This window comes from Polyodon spathula, chromosome 23 (assembly GCF_017654505.1).
Source record: "Polyodon spathula isolate WHYD16114869_AA chromosome 23, ASM1765450v1, whole genome shotgun sequence".
In the NCBI taxonomy this organism is placed as follows: domain Eukaryota; kingdom Metazoa; phylum Chordata; class Actinopteri; order Acipenseriformes; family Polyodontidae; genus Polyodon; species Polyodon spathula.
The window spans coordinates 24272378-24295300 of record NC_054556.1 but is presented as its reverse complement, the minus strand read 5'-3'; the positions used below and the strand labels follow the sequence as shown (position 1 = coordinate 24295300).

The 22923-nt window shown below is 39.4% G+C and overlaps 2 protein-coding genes across 3 annotated transcripts in view; both read right to left on the bottom strand.

The window, feature by feature from the left end:
• Window positions 1–964: 964 nt before the first annotated feature.
• Window positions 965–5054, bottom strand: LOC121298450 (transcription factor-like 5 protein). Its single transcript, XM_041225572.1, has 6 exons — window positions 4348–5054; window positions 3573–3759; window positions 3213–3375; window positions 2130–2418; window positions 1834–1975; window positions 965–1092 (listed from the first exon to the last, which is right to left on the bottom strand). The coding sequence occupies exons 1-6, from the start codon at window positions 5052–5054 to the stop codon at window positions 970–972; spliced, it is 1611 nt and encodes a 536-aa protein (XP_041081506.1). The 3' UTR covers window positions 965–969.
• A 1697-nt stretch (window positions 5055–6751) lies between these two features.
• Window positions 6752–22923, bottom strand: part of LOC121297750 (death-inducer obliterator 1-like) — a 33641-nt gene continuing 17469 nt past the window's right edge. For both annotated transcript variants that reach the window (XM_041224223.1, XM_041224224.1), the window contains 10 exons: window positions 18760–19246; window positions 18239–18398; window positions 17683–17799; window positions 17273–17383; window positions 16811–16943; window positions 16124–16685; window positions 15854–16007; window positions 15509–15598; window positions 15059–15254; window positions 6752–11668 (listed from right to left, as the gene is read on the bottom strand). In XM_041224223.1, the coding sequence (XP_041080157.1) occupies window positions 8001–11668; window positions 15059–15254; window positions 15509–15598; window positions 15854–16007; window positions 16124–16685; window positions 16811–16943; window positions 17273–17383; window positions 17683–17799; window positions 18239–18398; window positions 18760–19246 (5678 nt within the window). In that variant the 3' untranslated portion in view covers window positions 6752–8000. The remainder of the gene's footprint in view (window positions 11669–15058; window positions 15255–15508; window positions 15599–15853; window positions 16008–16123; window positions 16686–16810; window positions 16944–17272; window positions 17384–17682; window positions 17800–18238; window positions 18399–18759; window positions 19247–22923) is intronic.

The window sequence follows — 22923 nt, the reverse complement described above, 5'->3', positions numbered from 1 at the left end:
ACAAGCAAACAGGAAAACAGCTGTGTTGGGTTTTTATTTTATTTTTCAATGTAAATATGGTTAAATGAAAAGCATGTAACATTAAAATAAACATTCTAGTATGAGAATGAAGCATAATACTGTTTGTGCTGCCACAATATTGATAGTTTAAAACAAAAAACAAAAACAAAGAAAGACAAATCCAAAACACATTTTATCCCACACTGAACTAAGGTACATGTAATGACTTTTTAATTTAAATCACTACACACAATATAGTAAAAATTAACCAAATGAATGTGGCTTCTTCTTTGCACTGGATTTGTTTCTACCAATAAACTATACACTGTAGATTAAAGGAGTAAGTTGCATATATATTTTTGAAGCCATCTACTTATTTTCAGAAATCCATGTTGTATATTCCATGTAAAAACCCAGCATTTAATTTTATTTTGAATAGGCAAAGTTAAACAGTTTTTGTCTCTTTTGATCAGTCTCACCAAATTGTGAATGAGAAACAGGTTTAATAAATACAGGACATCCTCTTCCATTTATGGAAGGGCATGTACACATTTTAGATTTGAGTTATTAAGGTTAGTGCCACTGTTTTACCACAATAGAAAAAATTAATAAAAACGGACTACGCTGTGTACAACTTAAAGCAAGAAATTTGTCTTTGATAAACGTTTAAAAGTAAAAAAAGTATAAAGATAATTCATTTGTGCTACTTTCTTGTGGCTGTATACAATTTATATAAGGGATGTGGGAATAAATGATTTCTTCTACAATTTTTAAAACCACTTAGTGGCCCAGCAAACACGCTATAACAGACGCCTAAAAGTTCAAACTATGTGGTTCAGAATAGACTAGTCTCGGGACAGCCTCCACATGAAGCATAAAAGGAAGGAGATATGTTGCCTTATGTTAATTTTACTATTTTGTTTCAAAAATCATATATTCACATATATGGTGTATATATTTATAGATGTATCATTTTTGCTCTATAGCTGCATTGCTCAGTGAATTCCCTTGTTCTCCATAAGTCACAAATTGTTCAGCTCTACCAAGCTTCATGCGCTTCCCAGTCTTCCCACAAAAAACACCCTCAAACTCCTAAAAAAATAAATAAAATAAGTGTCAAGACAGATAAGAACACACAACTCTGAAAGTGACACAATTTCTCAATGCATAGCAGGAATTAATTATACCACAGTATTAAACATGAAATAATATAGGGTTTTTCGCTATGTTCCTCTTATTTTATTGGTATCTTGTTGAAACATTGCTTGTCGCTGACAAAGACTACTAGGAGTTCCCAGGTCCATCTCCCAGCAGCCTTTGAGTCATGGGACTATGTGACACTGCCACGGTTCCAGCAAGCAGTAAATTGTGCAAGCTGAACAATGCATCATGTAAAGGTGTTGATTTTTAATCACTGGTTACTACTGCAAAATATTGCTTATATTAACTGGTTTTAAAGTAAGATTTAGGTTTTAAGTAATTCAATACAAAAAAGCTCAGAAAGCCACAAATACAACATCTACTTGATAAGTTTGATCTAGTCAAAAGGAAAACTAACCACTGGCAGCTGTACCATAGATCTCTTAGTCGTTTGCCTCTACAAGATGCTAACATTTTATGCTATTCTTGTCCACCGCTTCACTTCATTACTTATCTGTAATCATACCAACTCAAGGGCTCCAATCTATATTGCTCACTGATAAAACATTACAACTGACTGCAGTGCAGTTATAATGCTGAGCCTTTATTACATGTTCACGAAAGGGTTTTATTCCATAACTGGAAAACCAACGTGTTTCATACAAAAAACATAATTGTATTACAAACACTTACCCTTTTGAGACTGTCTCCGTGTATTTCATGAATGTACTTGAGAAATGCTGTTGTCCACTGCAGTGTTGTAGCTTTGTCAGTCTCAGAGGTGCAAAATGGAAGCAGCATATTGAGTTCATCACAGCAAATGCGAATTCTCCGTCTGCAAGCACACAAAGCACAATAACTATTTAAAAAGTAGAAACCGTGTTCTTGTTGGGTTTTTTATTCTTGTAATTGTCATTTTCAGAAACCTTGAGAATCTGATGATAGGTGCTGTAGAAAATCATCAAAAAGAACTTCCAGCCCTGTCTTACCTCCTGTCTCGCTCCATGCAATTGTGTCTCTCTCTGCGCTGTGAATTCTCTCCCTCCTGGATGCTTTTCTTCTGAGTGCTGGTGGCCGCTCTGGTAGGCTGACTGGCTGGTATATTTTGAATATCATGGAGAGCTCTCCGCTCTGTGTTTGCCTGACGTCCTCTGGTTCTGGTGCATTTGTTTGCTGTATGTTTATGTGAAGTTTCTTCATTGCAAGACAAAATGGATTGAAAACATGTGTCATTACTATATTCCCCACTATATGTAACTGTCTTCTGTCTGAGGAATTCTCAAGTTTAATGTGTCCTTAAAATTAATCACAAAGGACTTATTTAATTTTCAACCACTTCTGATGTTAGCTGTTAAAATAAAATAAAATGTGTCTGGCATATAAAATAATTCAGGATAAAAGTGCACAAGTGTTCAATTGATTAGGTTAAAGTATACTACACAACAACTGTGTTACGACAGAAATCCGTCACATATCTGCCCTAACCATTTATCCGCCATAATCAAGCTCTTCAGCACAGTGTGTGTTTGCGGGCCTGCGTGTATATGTAAGTGAGGGAGTGAGAGAGAACCAGAACCAGAGCTGAATACCGAAGAGTGAGTAAGGAAGTCAAAACCATCGACAGCCGGGTGGGTAGTCAGTTTGTTTATTATTAAACAGAGAAGATTAGTTCATAGATTGTAGATCCCACCAAAGTTTTCATACAGTGTTGTATGTACTCCATGTGCTACCATTGTGGTAGTGTCACATGAGCTGTTTAGTGTGTTGAGATGTAAATAAATCCTGTTCACCTGCAGGGGGCGTATTAACTTCAACCTCCGTCTCGATCTCCTGCCTTTCAGCGAATGCACACACCCACACGGCAGACGGCTACCCTGTCACAAGCATTAATACCCTGTATCCTTCTAAACAAGGGACTTAGGGGAGCTCCCTAATTAAAGCTGAATCTCAAAACAATAATTGTGTGAATATACTATTGCTGTGTATAATGGTACTTAAAACAGGATTCATTTATCTGACTTTTTATCTATCCACCCTTACTCTGGTCCCACCGCAGTGACGGACTACTGTACCTTCTAGCTTAACCCAAATGTGCTCAAGGACTTGGTGGGTTTGATTTGCCACTGGTTTTTTTGCAGGTTCTGTTTCTTGCTGATAACTGAAAGTGAAGTTTCTGGGAATAACAAACTCATGGTGTTTAGCAGACTCCAACATCTGAGACAGACTTCCAATGTTCTGAAACAACATCAAGATTTAAGATATTAAGAATTGCAATCTAGACCCTTGATGATCTTGTCTTACAACAGTAAATTACAGACCTACCCAAAATATGTTCCTAGTTTTTAAGCTGCAAGATTCAGTATACAAATAAACCAAGAAGGTAAAAAAACATCGACATATAACAAGAAGCTTTCTATGTTCCACCCTCTTACCTGTGCATTTGTGTCATTAAAGCTGCCAACTGAATTACACATATTAGCACCAAACAGTGGGTGACTAAATTCTACAGTGGCAGAAGTTGGATCTGTCTTGTGCTTTGACATTGTGTAGCATTTGTCTGGCTGTGACTGAAGAGATACCCCAATCAGCTCCGAAGGTTGATGAAGCAATGTTAAAAAACTAAAATGACAAATAAACACATCTAGTCAGTGATAACATTATATGGTGGAAAATAAATGGAAGCAACTTGTTTTTTTTAAGTACAGAACTTGGAGTGGAAATTATTTTATCAGATTTCAGCACACACTGCAGGCCCGATTTTCTACAGCATATATTTACTTTGGAATAGGCTATGTATCTGCTATTTTCGTCCAGTGCAATAATACAGACCACATAGTGACCATGCCTGCACACAGATCAACATGATCATATAAATTCAAAATTCTTAGAGCCCCCACCCTCCACATTTTTTTTTAACCCATTTGAATCATAAGTGTGCATAAGAGTTGATCCCCTAGAGAGCCCAGAGGGACATGCACCAAAACCAGTGAGATGCAGAACATAATGAACATTCATTTTAATCATTTGGTTAGATACATTTAGTATACATTAGTAATAACCATGCCAGTTCAAAAACATGTTGTTACCTCATTAGGACAACTTTTTTTGCAAGACACACTCTGAAATAAAACCTTATACCTTGTATTGTGTTTTGATTCACACAAAAATGCAAGCAGAAAAGGTCTAGGGGTAATTATAAAAACATACTTGCTTAAGGCTGCAGATGATTCCTGAGGCTCTTGGTGTCTGGAAACTTCAGGAATGCAATTAAATATCTTCTCCAGTTGAACTCGGGCTGCAGGATTAGGTCTCGATTCAGCGGTTGCTTTCGCGTTTTCAATTGGAAAATCTATATGTTCTATACACATATCTTCAGCATGCCTTGCTTTAGCTAAAGTGGTCCCTGGTGCTTCTCCACAGTTAGCAGGGGTCTTTTCTGTTAATACAGCATTATTGAGTGATGGATCACTCATCAAAATCATTTTAAATTCTTGAAAGTCAACATGTCCGTGATTTGAATTGGCAGTGATAAAGCGGGCATCCGAAGCCAGGTCTGGCTGGCTGATGCTAGTGCAATATACTGAGGGATTCGCAGGGTTTGTTGGATACTCCAAATTTTGTGGGTTGGGGGGTTGGCAGACAGTTTGGCTTGAGAGACTGCTTGTTGTATAAACGCCGGGGTTTAACCTCGATTCAACAGCTCCCTCCTGCTCAGCCTGTGCCTCCATTTGTGAACAGATAATGTGCTGAAGTTGAGTATATTCCACCTCAGTCATCTCCACCAGATTGAGGTCTGTGCTAAATGTCAGTCCTTGCTCTCTCGTCAAGGCAGACTCGCTGTGAGCAACAGTTTCTTGATCGAGATCTGAGGAACAGTTCTCGGAGGGAGGCGTCTCTGGCTGTATTTTACACATTACGGACATGGTCACCAAAGAGTGTATTGTCAGAAACACAGATTTAACTCTCCTCTCTAGATAAAGATCACTACATTAAAATTTTAAATTATAACTAAACATCTTTTTGTAACCTCTACTTATCCGACATGTATAAAAAGAATACAGTGCGTCTCACTTAACAGGTAACGGTAATCCCGATCGTTCAGTTATGAATTACTCACTTTGTACAAATGGTACATAATAATTTTAAATTAACAAATTCGTTTCAAATAAATGCTATTATATATCAGACAATTGTCTAATGACATATGTTTGGCAACTGGTAACATATTACAGGAATATAGTAATCATTTAGCAAAATTAATTTGTCAATTTTGTTTGTTACCAGTTGCTCTCGAGCCCTCAGGATTTCGCGCTCTGTTCGTCCTGCTCTACCCAAACACAACGGCATGTACTCACACCAATCTCCCGTCCTTTTGTAAATTAAACCATCCCATTAATGAGCTAATTAATGAGTTTTTATTCCGCCTGACATGTATCCCGAAAATATCTTGATATACCTTCCAGCGAGCAATATTCGCTGTCACTCTAGCTTTCTCTCTTCCGTTACAAAACAAAGCAAGTCAGTGGCTGAAATCAGTTATTTCAACTCTCGCTGCGACGGGTTACACGTGTTTACAAATAAATAAAATATTTTAGAACACGAATTCAAAACTTTTCTCCAATAGTCCCCTCTTCAGCAAGACCCTCAAATTATCCAACTGTCACCAGCGGCGCTCCAGACGTCATGACGCGTAATTAAGCTCACAAACCGACGTTCAAGTGAAGGGGCGGGGTATACGAGTATTAAAAAACTACGGAATTTGTACATTAAAAAATTATATTATGATAATAAATCCACCTTTTATGTGCCCTCCACTGCAATAACCAGATTTGTCCTGCGAACTGACACAATGCTATGTGAGATAATGCCAGCCAGTGCTGAGTCTGCTCATAGCTGTGCAGCACACTGTAACGAAATTGCATTTGTAGCAATTCCTACTTAAAAATAAAAATAAAGAACACGTGCGAGGCGTCAAGAATTACATAATAATAATAATAATAATAATAATAATAATAATAATAATAATAATAATAATAAAGGTGAAAAACAATGGCAAGGGAGATCTCGGTTCAATTCTTAAAGTAATTTTGTCAGCTCCACGCTGCAGATCCAACTCGCACCTGTCTCAGAAAGCAACTTTCTTTGTTCCCCAGCACAACCAGCTAGCTATTGGTCAAGCTCATGTTTTAAACCTGCATGAACGCTGTCTCATAGTCCTCTTGACAGATCTATGATTACCATTATGTATTCCCACAATGGAATCTCCTGGGGTGTTTTCAAGTAGCTTTAGCAGGCTGTTTGACCTGACTTGAACCGATTCGTGCGTGGGAATTAGTTATGACAGTAAGCTTACCCATATTAAACCTCTCTATATCTATATATATATATATATATATAATATATATATATATATATATATATATATATATATAAAAGCAGCCTCTCACAAACTGTAATGTAGCAGGAGAAAATATCTGTTAAGGCAATTCATGTTCATCTTGGTTACCTGAAGTTGTATTTTTCTACAGATACCTGAAACACGTGTTTACAATGATGGAAGCTTCTGAAACGAAGCTTTACAAACAAGCAAGGAAAGGCAACACGATATATAAACAGTAATACGTTTTAATTAAAAAATACAATTTAACAAGTGTCTGAACACAGGATTCTGGGACCTTGCAGAGCATCTTCAGCAGTCCATAGAGTCAATCTATTTTGAACCAAAAAGTGAAATCAATTTCAACATTATATTTTATCATCATCTTCTCCGTTTTGTTCAGTATAATGGTTCTTTCAAAGTAAAGAGAACCTTTGAATCCAGACTAACTAACTAAGATTGCGTGTTTGGAAAATTTAAATTTTGTGGTTACCTTAATAATGGGGCGTGTGGGTAATTGTTTTGAAACAATAGTAGATAACTGGTTATATCTGCCAAAAGATTCTCAGAAGCTGTTATTTCTTGAGCAGCGTTATAAAAGATGTTGACACCTGGCCAATAAGGACCTCTTCAGTTCAGCAATGTGAAACAGTGATGGGGTTTCGACTACAATCAAGACGATGGAAGAATGAACTGCAAAAAGTAATAATGTGAGTGCTTTCTTAGGTGCACTAGAAATAAATGCAACTCACATTTTTTATTTTTTTTAAGAATCAGAATTACATTTTCTAAGATTTCACAACACAATGCATATAGTTTACAAAAAAAAAAACCGCACATTTTAGAAAACAAAATTTAAAAATGACATATGATTCGACTAAATAAAGTGGTTACCACTTTAAAGGGATCTGACAAAGTCAAATTGTGCTTAGTGAGAAACTGAATAAAACTGTACGGCTTAGGAAAATATGCTCATATAAAACAAAAACACGCAATAATATCAGACTTATCTGGTTTTCTTCTTATCCATCACTTCCACCTGTGAATCCTACTGACCTACAGCAATTCAACTGGAGCAAGCACTTTTGAAACAACATTCTAACAAGTTCTGTAGTAAAGAAATCTATACTGTAAGAAAACAATAAAACAAAACACAAAAGACTGAATTGCAGTCCAGCAACATCTTGAACTGGCTTGAACAGCTTTACATAATCCAAGATTAGTGCTAATCGGGGGTCTGTGAAACCAGCCAGAAAAAGTTTTTATTTTTTTTTTTGTTGTCGTTGTGAAACTTTAGAACACAGTCCTGAACAATGTCTGTTTGTGGCTTAAGAAAAGTATTTACAGGTTATGAAACAGCTTTAAAAAAAAAGAGACCAAAGTTAGATTGTTATGTTTTAATATTTCATTGTCAGTGGAAGATAAAAGTATTATAGAGCCAACCACATATCATCCCTTGGAGTCACCTTTAACCCTGGGGAAGTCAGGATGATGTTTTCTTTTCAGCAGCAGTTTCTGGTTCCAGAGTTTTCTCACTCTCATTTTTTGCTTCCAGTCTGGTATCTTTCCCCTTTTCTTTACTCTTGCTTCTATCTTTTCGTTCTCTGTCTCTCCTGCTGTCCCTGTCCCGATCTCTATCTCTTGTTCGGTCGTGGTCCCGGTCTCTGTCCCTGTCCCGGTCTCGTCCACGCTCCCTATCCCTACTTCTTGACCGGTCACGGTCTCTTCTTCTGTGAGAGTCTCTGTCGTGATCCCGGTCCCGTTCTCTGTCTCTGTTCCTCGTTCTGTCCCGTTCATGGTCTCTCCTGTCCGATTCTCTATCTCTGCCTCTGCCTCGAGTCTGGTCTCGTTCTCTGTTCCTGTCCACTTCCTGTTCTGGAGCTTGGTCTCTGTCTCTGTGTCTCTCGCAATCCCTGCCTCTGTTCCTGTCAGAATCTCTGTCTCTCTCTCTGTTTCTGTCCCATTCTCGCTCTCTGCTCCACGGTTTACCCTGGTTTCTCTCCCATGGCCTGCCGTGAGCTCCATCCCGATCTCTTCTCCTCTCTTCTGATAATCGATTCTGCCTTTCATCTGATTGCCGAACAGGACCTTGGGGGTTCGCTCTTTCACGGGAGCCTGCATCAAATCTATCCCTTTGCCTCTCCCCATTGTTCCTAGGCTCAGAATTGTCTCTGCCTCTGTCTCTCCCCCTCATATCAGGAGACTGCCAATGCTCACCAGGTTCGGACTCAGGGTCACGTTCAAAACGGTTCTGTCTGTGACCTTTATTCCAGCCTTCCTGAGGCTGTTCTGGGGGATTAGGAAGCAGAGGTCTAGGGTGATGAGCTGTTCTGCCATCTTGAGGATGAGGCGGACCTTCATAATGGAATCGAGGACGCCCACCTTTATCTGGAAACTGAGAAGGTCCAGGACCACGCGAACCTCCAAACTGGGGTTGTGGGGGACCCCGCTGGCCTTGGAACTGTTGAGGAGGAGGACCTCTGTATTCTTCAAAATGCTGGGGTGGAGGGCCCCTGGGCTGAGGTGAAGGTACCCGCTGACCTTGCTGAAGATGGGGTGGAGGACCTCTTGAACCTCCAAACTGGTTTGGAGGTGGGAATCTATGCCCTCCCATATCCCCCGGTGGTGTTGGGCGATGGCCTCTCGGACCATCAAACTGGTTTGGAGCAGGGCCCCTTGGACCATCGAACTGGTTTGGAGAGGGGCCCCTCTGCCCATCAAACTGGTTTAGAGCAGGGCCCCTCGGACCTTCAAACTGGTTTGGAGCGGAGACCCTTGGCCCATCGAAATGGTTTGGAGGGGCGCCCCTCAGACCATCAAACTGGGTTAGCGAGGGCCCTCTTTGTCCCATCAAGGGAGATGGCGAAGATGTCCTATTATTATTGTCTCTTAACATATGAGGCGGTGGCTGTGCTCTGTGATGTTCCATCCCCTGTGGATAAGTGTTGCTATTGTCATATTGCTTTTCTTCATGTCCTCTTTGTGGATCCATAAAAGACTGTGGGGGTCCCTGCTCCCCGAATTGGTGTAGGGGTGGTTGTCCTTGAAAGTGAGATGGTGGGGGGCCTCTGTTTTCAAACTGACCAGGTGCTGGTCCCATGAAAGGTGGGTGGGGGCCCCTCGGTCCAGGAAAATGAGGTCCTCCTGGTGCTCCAAACCTGGGCTGTGGATGTTCATTTTGTCCATGTGAAGGTCCATGGCTCTCTTGAAACTGCCCCAACTGTTGGGGAGGTGGGGGACCCCTGGGGCCTGCAAATCTTGACAGGGGTGGTCCCATTGGCTGGAATGGGACAGGTGCTCCCTGTTCCATCATGTGAGGAGGAGGAAGTCCTCTCGGCCCATCAAACTGCTGTGGGGACCCTCCCCACTGCTCCTGGAACAGATATGATTGTCTCTCATCTCTGAACTGGGACTGATCAGTCTGTCCCTCAAAATGTGGAGGACCAGACTGAGACTGGAAATGACCTTTTTGCACCTCTTGCTGGTTCATGAACTCTGGGTTTGGCATTCCCGTCTGTGACATGTGCACAGCATCTTGCATGGAAACGGCTGGGTGCGTGCTTTCAGACTGCGAGGATAAAACAGGAGACACACTGTCACTTCGAGGTGGATACTTTGGAGGCTGAGATGGCGTTGGCAGTAAAACTTTGCGTGTGGGCCGCACTGGACCACTTGAAAAGTCTCCAGGGCTTTGGTGACTTGAAGGATCTGACCAAGACATAAAAGAACTGCTTGCAGCTTCAGAAAATGCAGCACCTGCTGACTGTCCAGATGGTGAAGCAGAACTTTCAATCTGCTTGACGTCAACAGTTTCAGAAGTATCTGGATAGGGTTCTATTTTCTCCCCCAGTAGTGGTATGGACAATTCCATACTTTCAGGCTCAACATTTGGGGCAGGTTGATTCAGCGCCTCCACTGGCTGTGATGGAGAAACAGAAACTTCACCAGCGACTGCTGTGGTCACCTCTTCTTTCTCAGATGGCCTCCTAGTCGCTGCCTGCCTGGGATCCCTGCTCTGCCTAGGATCTTTGCTTTGCCTTGGGTCTCTTCGCTGATTTATTACTTGGGCAGGCTTTGGTAAAAATGGAGGTTTTACTATTGCCTCTGCTTTCTTGCCCAACTGTAAAGAGTCACTGTTTGCTACTAATGATTTTGGAGGAGGTGACATCAAAGCATCAGACACAGAGAAGTGAGCCATGGAGACCCCAACTGCAGCTCTCTGCTGTCTAAGAGCCTCCTCTTGCTCTTCCAGTTGTCTTTTTTGCTCATCGATCTGTTTATTTAACTCTTCTAACATCTTCTGTTGTTCTGTCAGTGAAGATGAATCATTTATGGATGCTACGTAATTAGCAGGCCGGTCTTTGCTCTTTACACCCAGCACACGGCTTGGGAAATCACTGACTACAACTTTTGCTTCTTCGAATATGGTTTCATCTTCGGGGTCATAGGCCTCTTCGTCAGCATCAGGGGCCTCAGACACCTTTTTTGTCTGAAAGAGTTTGTCCTTATTGACAGGCGCATCTGTTCCATAGAGCTTTTCTGGGTCATATTCCTCCTCAGGATCATAAGGTCTATCATAATCATCCTCATCCAGAGTTTTATCTTGGGATATCTGACCAAACTGTTGCACTATCGGGTCAATAACAGGAGCAGAAGATACTGTGTGTTCAACTGTACTCTGTTCTGGTGTAGACTGGGACGAATCTGTAGACCCACTGGGCTTCTTTTTGCCAAACAGAGTGTTTAGGATATGCTGCAGAGGTGTTGAGCTGGCTGTGGCAGAACTGCCTGATGGCGGAGTTTCGCCACCACCTGCTGTTTGTTTGGCAGTAGCAGCTTTAACAGAGGACAGGAGAGAGAACACAGACGGGGTCGTGAATGAACTTGAGGACGATTCAGATGGGGGAGACCCAGGAGGAGTAGTGCTAATGGGCATCTCAGGATTATAAAGCAAGGGTTTCTCAGATTTACTTTCAGGTTTGGAAAGCGTTGGTGCTTTTGAAAGAGAAGAATCATCATCATCATCTTCTTGAACCTGAACTTTAAGTTTCTTCTCTTCACCCTTTTCCAAATCAGAAGGGGCTCCTGAACGCTTGAGTTTCTGACAGATTACCAGACCAAGGAGAAGATTGGGACGGGAGGACTCCAATCCTACAATAAAAGAGATACATAAAACATGAAAAACATCAGCCTCCAGCAGAAACACAGACAGTCTGAATTAAGTTCATATTACCAATTACTCAGCTCCTTTAGTGGTTATAATAGAGATTACTGGGTTTGTATTAAGGCTTTAACTTCAGTGAAGGCTGAATCCATCTCAATTTAGCAAGTATGACTGCACTGATTATTTACCAACTTCCCCTAACCTGGTTGTATTCCACTCAGCAAACCAGTAACTGGAGTTCCAATCTACTGCAATCAGACTTTCCTTTCCAAGTGTTACAAAACAACATGGAACACTTTCATTAATGCATAAAATAAGCTCATAGTGGCATGAGCACATAACAGGTGGGCATGTTCATTTTCACCTTGACTAAGTTTGCCTCTATGACATTTCTCAGTATAGTAGGTCAGTGTAACTTGTCCATTCGTTACAGTATACAGTTTAACAGCGGACAGGCAAATGACCATTATAAATCAAGAAACTGCTGCCCTGCAGCTAAATGCCTGAAGAGGCACGTCTACTACCAGCACTGTCTATTAGCATTTAATGCAGGAAACAGAAGATTTGAATACAATTGTTTTATTTATATTTTCAATTTGACTCATAATATCAGACAGAAGATGTGCCAATATCGTGCTTCCCCCGCGACTAATTGACAGTTGTTAAGGAGGGTATCATGATTGTGTGTGTGTGTATATATATATATATATATACACACACACATACACATACATAGTATATATAAAATATACATTATTTTGCATCGTCTACTTGAAAATATTACTTCTGTACATAATTAAGATGAACACCAGAATATATCATTTAAGACTAGCATTAAGGGATATTTAAGTAGATGATACAATCGGAAGGACACTTCCAAGTGGAAGTAATCCATCTGTTTTTCAGTTTCAGAGTGCCAAAGCATGCCTTCTTACTGCAGAGGCTCTCCTGCCTGGCTTCACTGACCTGATCATCTTGTTAAGGTACGGTAGTCCGAAATATGGATTATCAGGGTGGAGAGGTAATGTTGCTGCTACTTAGCATGAAGTGGTTCAAAAATGTGTTCAAGGAGAAGTTCAACTAAACAATGAAGGAGAGCTGTGAAATTGGGCACTAGCGTAACCTGTGTTTGATTAAGCTGTCCCTTTGTTTTATTCTGTTCTAAACATTAGTGTATCTGCAAGTCTTATTTTCTAATTGATGGTGTGTTGCCCTCTGTGCTTAATACCCCATCCCCAGTGTAAATGATAGTTAAGTGTGTAAAGGGCATATCTTCCAGGAATGCCACAAATGCATTTGTATGTGCCTTTCTGAAATATTATGTCACTATATTTACATTGACTTAAACAAGTTTTAAAAGGATGTCCCTAGAGTTGTTTTTTGTTAATGTTTTGCATATGCTGACAAAGCAGATTGCAGTGTTTCAAGACACAAGGGACAAATGCAAAGTCCAACTTCCTGAAAGGAATAAGATAACTGTGTAATACCAAGATGAAACAATTCAGGGTTTGCACTGATAAAATTGCTTTATTAAACTCTGAAAATATTCCTCTGCCCTTGCACTCAGTTATTATTCCACCGAGTATTAAAGGTTAATTCATTCCTAATATCTGTGTGTTAATGTTTGTGTGTCTGGACTACAGTTGTACCATTTTCATGCCATGTTGATAGATCCGAATGCTGAGGTTCGTTCACTCTGTTGTTACAGAATCAGATAGTAAGCTGAACACCCCGAAGCCCTGCTCAACATACTTTTCTTCTTTGTTCCTAATTATTGAAAATGTATATAAAAACATAACCTCAGAAGATGCACTTCCAGCACGATTCCTGGCAACAGTAGCACAGTAATGAGTGTAATGTTAGCGAATGCTTATCCCTGAAGTACGAGGAAATCTGGAGCACATTTCTCTGAATGATCACAGAGGCATCCAGTGGGGGGGGGAAAAAGGCAGGCAGTCATAATTCAGTGAAATCATGTCACACTGTACAATACTTCATAACAGTTTGAACTTCTCCAGCCTTTACTAGAAGACAGCTCTCTGGGGTGTATGATTTGTTCTTATTAAGCTAACAGCAGAACCTGGCAATTGCTCCAAGTCCTACATTATGAGAGTCACACATGTGTACCATGTAAAACCAAACAGACTGAATCCAGGTATTGTCTTCCTTCAGTGTGTTTGGACATGTTGTCCACCCAGTTCAGGATCTGTGTCTTTCTTCCACCTTGATGGCAGGCTAGGTCCAGCTTGGTATCTGTCCTGACTGGGCTGGTAAGGTCTGACTTGGACTTTGAGAAAGCATGTGTAAAATGTACATGCTGCAATACCAACTGAAGGCCAGCCAGCAATCTTGATGCTTAGCCTATAACAGATTTCTTCTTCATGTCCACTCCCCTGCCCCCCCCCATCCTACTATGTGACATTGAACAAACTATCATACTGCAAGCTTATTCCCACAAATACTGTGCAGAAATATCCCCCTGAACCAAGCATTAAAAAGGAACTGAGAATGTTCTAATTCCAAACTTACAGGTAACACTCGAATTATTTAAACCAATATCATAGCATTGAATAAGGAACAGACATTAATTCTGCTAAATCAACTGTTCCATAGCAGTGGTGCACTGCTAGACTAGCTAAATATTCTTACATTTCTTTTCAATAAAAAAGAAAAAGAAAAAGCTTTTGCTTTATTTTTTGTTGCTATGTTACATGTGTGCTCAATGCAGAAGCGAGTCAGGACAGTAGCATGGGTAGAACTTGCCTCTTACTGTACTTTTAAACCAAAGAGTGTATTTAACCAAAACAATTTCTTTATTGTTGGGGTTACCTACTAATGTGGTATGGTGCATGCACGAAATGACATTTAGATTCTGGTGTAGATAAATATTGTGGCAAGCCTATATGTACACCAGTTTTTTTGTCCCTCAAAAAAGTTTCTGTAGTGGTCACCAAAAAAAAAAAAAAAAAATCATATACATCATGTGTGATAAAAACAAGAGCAGTGACATCTAACACTGTACCACTAAAGGATGCATATCATTCTTTATTTATTAAAGCCATGTACAATATAGAAAGTACATAATACAACAAAAAGATAAGATAGAAAAGCAGGAAGATAGTATTGTCTGATGGAAGAAAAGGAGATGGAAGAGCTCTAAGTTTAATCGGTAACACGTTATAACGTAACCAATAGCTTGAACACACATTGTGGAGGGCGCTGCGATAAGGGTTGCTCGTACTTACCTGCTAAAGTGTGAATAAAGAAATTAATTATTTGAAAAATGTTTGTGCAAAACAACATAAATGCATTTTGTTCTTTCTTTTGTATTTCGAAGAGGTGCAGTGAATTTCTCATCCTACAGAACTGATGCTTACCTGGCCCATCAAAAGGTAAAAGTTTGGATGGGATAGAGTCCTTGGCGCTTAGAGGGATGAGATAGAGGTCTTTAATGCGTCGGTTATTATTGGCTACCACGCCAAAGCGCCCACGACTGCTGAAATAGGAGAAGAGAGAGATGTACGCGACCTCCTCCTCTTCAGTTGCAGGGTGGAAGCGGATTAAGCACAGCTCCTGTAGAGAAACACAAGTAGCAGAACACATCACACTATTTGTGGTTAAACTACTGTGCCAAAATGCAATTCAACAGGTCAACCTCACACCATCCCACCCACCCACCACCCTCTGAAAATACAAAAAAAAAAAATCCACAATTAACTGTCAGTGCAGTACAAAAGCATTTAAGATTTCCAAGTGCTACTTTTTCACTTACTTTAGTGCCACTGTCCATCCAATAAATAGAACTAGCTTCATAATAGTATCTTTACCTTAGATAGAGATGATTTTAGTTTCCCCACATAATCCCAGACTGTGTGTGGGGAAATGCGACCACCGATGTGGACTGTATCTGGTAAATCCTAAACAACAAGGAACAATGCTTATTTTTCAAATGATCAGATTACTGTATTACAAACATTAGCAGAAGTGCATGCATCTGTAGTGGAATAATATATATATATATATATATATATATATATATATATATATATATATATATATATATATATATATTTTTTTTTTTTTTTTTTTTTTTTTTTCTTTACATGAATCCTTTGAATCCTTTACATTTTAAGACTACATTATAAAACAGTGGATTTAAGGTTTGTTCTAACCTCTGCAAGAAAGTCACTAGACCCGGAAACCAGATAAGCTTTAGTGACAAACTTTGCCACAGTGTGCATGTTGATAAATCCTTTCCAAGCAATCTCCTGTTTAGCTAGGAATACTGTGGTTTCTCCATCCTGAGGGGACCGGGACTCAGCAATGCTGCAACAAAACATAAGTTTGCTGATTAGAAACACAATACAAAATCTTGAAAAATGACAATGTCAAAAAGTTCGAATGCCTAGCATTTTCTAAACAAACTGAAGCTGATCAGGCACCTGACACTAGATGAAGATGTGGAAAAGTATCTGGTATCCGGAGAAGAAACAGGTTTCAGCAGTATTGACTTGGGAACAGCTGGCAGAGGGGGAGGCATTGCAGGTTTGGTAATCTCGGTTTTCGATCCTGCTGCAGTGGTGCTAGCAGCTGCTGCCTCAGTGGATACGATCAGCGGCGCAGGAGTCACTGTAACAGAAGGACGGTACCCTGCTGTCCTGGGATCTCTGTGCATGATGGTTACTGAAGACACTGCTGGGATAGGGATGGGAGTGAAAGAGGAGGACGTGCTAATAGGACTGCTAGGTTGTTCAGGCGATGCTGGCGAGTCAGTAATTGACTGATGGACTTCAGTCTTCCACTTAGGTTCAGGGGTGCTCTCTGCGGTTGTGCTGCCTGGGGCACACTGCAATTTCCCATCACCTGTTTTTGGTGATGCCCCAGAATCGGACAGCATTGTGGGTCTGGCCTCTTGTTTTATTTGAAGGTCTGGCTTTTTCACAGTAGTAGTTACTGATATCTTTGGTTTTTTTGGCACCTGTTCCTCTTCTGCAGACATCTGGCCTGTAAAGCAAAGTAATAAATAGAAAAAAAAGGTTATTGCACTAGACAATTCTGATCAGATATGTGGAAATACACGCATTTAAAACAGCAGCCTTGCTTCTGTGTGAGGATCGTTTGTTTTTAACCTGTGCAGATCTTGCAGTTCAGATCAAAGAGGTGGGCACGGTGTTCACTCGTGGTGTCTTTCAACATGCTGCTGAAGATGTCAGGAACTGGAAGAGTGCTTTTTGGAGGGGCAGGTTTAGGCTCCTCTTGTTCCTTAAATAATGCAAACCATTCTAGTTAAATTCTGCAAATATTTCTAATGATACATTATGCATTAGATGAAAACTAAACTATGCATAAAAAATACTCACCACAAACTTGCTAAACCACATCTAACTTGTATTTATTATAGCAAAAATAGCAAGTTGCTACATTGTATTTAGTATTTCAACTTTAATTACAAAAAAAAACAAGCTGTTTTATGTGCAAGTCCCCACTGACGAGACAGGAAGTCAACATAAATCCTTCTTTGCAACAGTGCCCAGATGATAGTGGCATGCAGTTTGATCAGGGGGAAGAGCTAGGTTGTGGAAAATACATACATCTCCATCAGACATTGGTGGAGATTCCTCCATATCCACATCAGGCATGTTTTCTTGCTTCAGCCCGTACTTTTGAGGGTCACGTTGAGACTTCTGGTTTGATTCTTGGGCCTAAAAAAGGTAATAACCAAAAAAAAAAAAGTAATGATGTCAGTGTTTGTTTTTACAGAAAAAAAGCAACTCGTTTGGTTTGGAAGTATTTTTTTGCAACAAATAGCAGGCTTAAATAATTTAAATAAAGGATCTGGAATAAACTCATGGAATAAACATGTTACGGCTTTAGTCAGTTGACTGTGCATTTAAACCTTTAATCTTTCTTAAATGTACTAAGGTTTGGTGCAACAGATGCATGCTGCATTGCAGATAACATTTTACTGAAGAGTATGTGAAAAGTTAAAAGCTGAACTCACCTCACTGGTTTCCCTTTCCTTCCATTCAGACACCTCCCTGCACAGCAACTCTTCCGGGTTTAACCTCACCAGCTTATAGGGAGAAATCTCAGCCCCGATCACACGATAAAACAGACCCTGAAAACAACCGCACACAGGGTTAAAAACTATTTATTTATACATGTAAGAGTATAACTGTTTTTAACTGGTAAATCTGGATGTATGATTTTTCTATACATTGATCTAAGCAACTTCATTTACTTGTATATTGCAAGTTTTTGTAGCATTATTGGAATGTTTTCATGTATTTTTTTATTGTTCTGTCGAATATTTAAAAAACCGAATACAAATTATATTAAAAAAAAAAAAAACAGATTTAATAACGCAGACTGATAAAGAAAAGAAAAACCTGTATTATGTAAAAAAAAAAACTGCTATTTAATTACAGTATTTACCATTTAAGCATAACAACTAAACAACAACCAGTAACTTAGAAAAGAGCAGCTTGCCTGTGATGCCAGTTTGTAATCACAGTCACTTTCTTTATTCACTTGAATTGATCTTTGTGGCAACTCACCTTGTTTTTAGGATCCTTGAGATTAAACATGATGCTCCGATATTTATTCTTGTATTTATTGTCTGTGTTCAGGAACATGCTAAACATTTCTTTCTCAATGTTGAAAGCAATCTTGCCAACCTCATTCTCCGATATATCTAGGTCATCGCTGTCGCTCACCCTTAAAAGAAATGCGCATGGGTTAGCATTTCATCTTTACGGAGGAAGACTAGCCCTTGGCTTTGCTGAAACAAACTTAGCATTTGAAAAGGTAATTTTAGGTTAAAATCTACCTAAGTGACTCAATAAATTAAAGAGACTTTATTACACTATATTGGTATCTGTTTTTAAGCCTGTCATCGTCAAGTCTACAACACCTGTTAACATTTGATGTTACACCCCATCACCATGACCAAGCGCCTGGTTATGCTCCCCCCCATAAAATACAACAAAAACTAATGACCTTTTAAAAAAGACACTTCCCAAAGGAATATCCTCTAACGAACCCCACTCCCCTCCCCCAAGTATACAGACAGCCTCACCTTTTATAGAGAATCTCAGTGAGCGAACGGCGGATGTTATGCCTGATTTGGTTGTTGGGTTGAGGCTGGGAAGCGCTGGGCGGGGCTGGTTTGGACGGAGCGGCAGGGGCAGCGGTTACCGACGACCCTGAAGGCTGTCTCGCTGCAGGGGAAGCACCGGAAGTGGACGGAAGTTTCTTGGGTATTGTGTATGAAGTCTTGGTGATACTCAGAGCCCCAGTGGCGTGGTGTTTAGAGGCAGATAGGCCTGCACTAGGAACAGGGCTGAGGCTCTTAAGATTCTTTGCTTTGTTCAAAGATTGTGGAGTCTTCTTCGAAGCCAAACTGCTGGCAGCAGACTGAGGAGGGTGCTTCTTTGCTTTAGCAGGAGCCCCACCAGAAACATGATGTTGTTTGGCTGCTGGGGGGGTTGAGGATGGCCCAGAAGGCTGTTTGCTTGTTGTAGTCGACTCCATTTTGCTGCCATCTCCTTCCATCTCCTTTGCAGCTGTTGAAAGCACAAATCTCCGACAGTCAAACAAGCAGCATGCAAAAATATGGTCTGTTATTACATACAGTATAAAAGATTTAAGTACAGAAACCACTCACATGGTGAACCCCAATGTGCCAATGCATATCACCTGTTCTTAATAAGCCATATTTAAATACTCATTAAACCTGGAGGAGTCCTTCGTGATCGCCAAAGCATGTATCAAGAAAGGTAAACTTCAGCTGTAATTGAGTCCTCATAAAAAGGTGTATTTTGTCAGTCAGAGCTAGTAAGATTGATCACACGATTGTTAAGGCCCCCGATTTACAAAGATTACCAACACAGCAATAATCACATCATTTTTGTGAAAAAGCTGTGGGAACACATTATCATTTATTTTCTAACTTAGTTCATATTAACACACACTTGTAACCTATGACTTGCACTTATTCGATTTCCACAGTAGTTTAGCACCTGGCTTACCTTGAGAACTCAGGAAATCTGCTTTACAAAAGCTGTGCTGTTTTTTTTTTTTTTTTTTTTTTTACTTCTAGTTGGTTTGTATCAACAAGGTTTAGCCAGTAAGTTTTCAAAGATTATAAATATAAATATACAGTATTTCAGAGGTGGTAACCTGCAAAGTTACATAGGTTAGGGTTCTCAGAGTTTTGCAAATATATAATTTGCTCACACCACCATATCCTGCCAGGTCAGTAACATTAACTTGTACTCAATGAAAAAATGATCCAAGTGCTAACCTGGATCTTTTGGTTCATATTTCATACTTAACATTGTGGTTTGCATTTCACCATATAGAAGTTAGAATGGTGTGTAAGCCAGTATAATTCAATGTAACCTCTCACTGAACCCTTTCAATTGGGGGGGGGGGGGTGCCAGTATTGAACACCCAATTTGCATACATACAGTGTACAGGGCCAAGTATAAAAATCCATTCTTTACTTCTTTCACTATATAAACTGGGCACAAATAGACATACTAGGTTATCTTTCTTATTCTTTATTTGGAATACTTGCTCACATGAGCAATAAGCATTTATAACCTAACGTGTACAACAGACCATCTTCTTCAGTAATTAACTGCATTTCTCAGTGTTGAGAAGCTTTTAAAGACACTGTTGCTCTTGTTTACTCTTTCATCTTGGATGAGTTCTGCTGGTACTGTTGGCAACGGTTAACAAAGACTTTTGGCTCAGGTTAAAAACTTCTACATCTCCAGCAGGGGGTATGTGTGAGAGGTCTGTTCTTCAGCAGAGGGAGGTCAAGGAGGAGTCCATGGCATGGTTAAAGAAGTGTATTGGGTATACTGGTACTATTTTGGAGAACGATTGAGACAGCTGCTAGTACTTTCATTTTGTCTGCATGGATAGCTTTGAGAGATGATTCATATGGAACTCTTTCCAGCCTAAAAATGTATAAAATTTCATTCCTAACAACTCGTTCTTGAGGTGAAATCCCAAATATAAAAGCGCAAATGATGCTCCAATATACAGCATAAAATACCAGTAACCATTGTATGACATTAAGCATCTAGATGGACATACAAATATTGTGTTCCTTCATTTAATGTAGTTTTGCTTTGATTTAGATTGCTTCCTTAAAATACTGTGCTAACCCATGAAACAAGTAAAGCAGAATGTGTTTTATTTGATGTTAAAATTAGACTTGCATGATAAAAAGCCTGAGGTATATTACATGTGCTGCAAACAATCTAACACACCAGCCGTTCCTTTCAGACCTTGTACACTCTTCAACAACAAACGCATTGCATAAGAAAGTAAAAGTAATACACCAGATTCTGGGTACAATGCAACTGTTATTTTTGTATGAGCTTTATAAAGTATCCATTTAATTTCGCACAGCAGCTGTTGTGTTGGCTGTATAAAGCATCAATTTCTTAACACCACGGTCACTTCATTCCAATGGGTCCCGCTTACCAGGTCTGTTGAAGCCAGACCCAGAGCTGTCCGTTCTTACCCTAGAGGAAGGGAAAGCTATCTGTGGCGCACACAATTCTACACCAGACCATTCATAGATACAGATCTACAAGGCTGCATTTCAAAGAACTTTGTCTAACCCAGAGCATACACCATGCAGAGCACAACAGTGCACGCCACATTGGAAATGGGTAATGCCCATCCACACTTCAGAGAAATATAGACACGCCCCCATTTTAACCTGATTTACCATTTACAACAGAGGAATGTCACAAGTCGATATTGCCCATCAGTTCCACACTCAGGCATTTGACAGACTAAGGTGCTACAAAAAAAATAAAATCCTAATACTATTGTGAACGCTCAGTTTTGGTGGAGTGCTATAAAAAATTGTAACTATTTGCGTATCAGCTGTACGTGATGACGTTTGGGCGCCATGCTGTTAGTGGCTTGAACACTTGTGTCACACCATCCACTGGGAATGAATCCTATGCAATAAAACAGGCCTGTGTTTGTTTCTACCCATGAAGAAACTGTCTGCCAGTCTGATCTTTGAGAGAATACTACACCAACTGGAAACATTCCCAAGCAATCTTATAGAGCTTACTGTGTTCACAGTATCTATTGTTCTTGATCTGTTGTATCCAATAATCAATGTCCATCTAATCTTCTATACCTAATCACCCAAGAAATTTGTTGTTTTTAGGACCCTCTTGAGAAGATGGGTCATCTCAAATTATTTTTTTTATGCGATATACAGGATATACAATACTGTTTGTGGTTGTCCATTTTCACCTCGAGTCCTAATATACTACTTTAGGAAATAAATGATGCCAGTTGTATTCCCTTAACTAACAGTACCGCAAACCTAAAAATGATAAGTTGGTATTACTAAACAAAACAATCGAGTTCCAGTAAACATACACGTTCTAGAATTGTAAAAGAATGGATGCTACATAACAGAAAAGGTAGGAATTGCCTACACAAAGCTTTTATATTAGAAACTAGCTTCATCTGATATTTAATTAACTTAAACTGCTTTTAAACAGTTGTGGATATTGCTTGTATATGACTTCAGAGAATGTGACGGAATTGCCAAAAGGCAATTCCATCACATAAAAATTAAACAAAGTCCATGAAATGTACACAATTCATCCAGAACTAGGATTATCTCCCCAATAATGTTATTAAAATACAAACCAGACCTGCAACAAAATCTATTGAATTAATGTATATTTATGTTCCACCACTAGAGGTACCAAAAGTACAATTTCTTCATTTCTTGTTTTCATATCCTATCTGGTTTATGGTAAACCGTACAACTGTGTAGTAATAGCTGATATTACCATCACACTGCGACATTCTATATTTTCAATATGGTGGATATAAAATGTCTATTTTACAATAGAAATATTAGTCTGTATTTCATGTCCCCTCTCCTATATATTATTTTTTTCATTGTTTAATGCATTACTGTTCATGCTACACTCCAATAAATGAAGTAACTGACTAGTAAAATTCCCTTTATAACATAGCTTATAGCCATGGACCTTTATATATAACAAATTAATTATATATATATATATATATATATATATATATATATATATATTTATATATATATATATATATATATATATACACACACACACACACACACACATATATACATATATATATATATATATATATATATATATATACACACACACATACACACACACACATATATGTAGAGAGC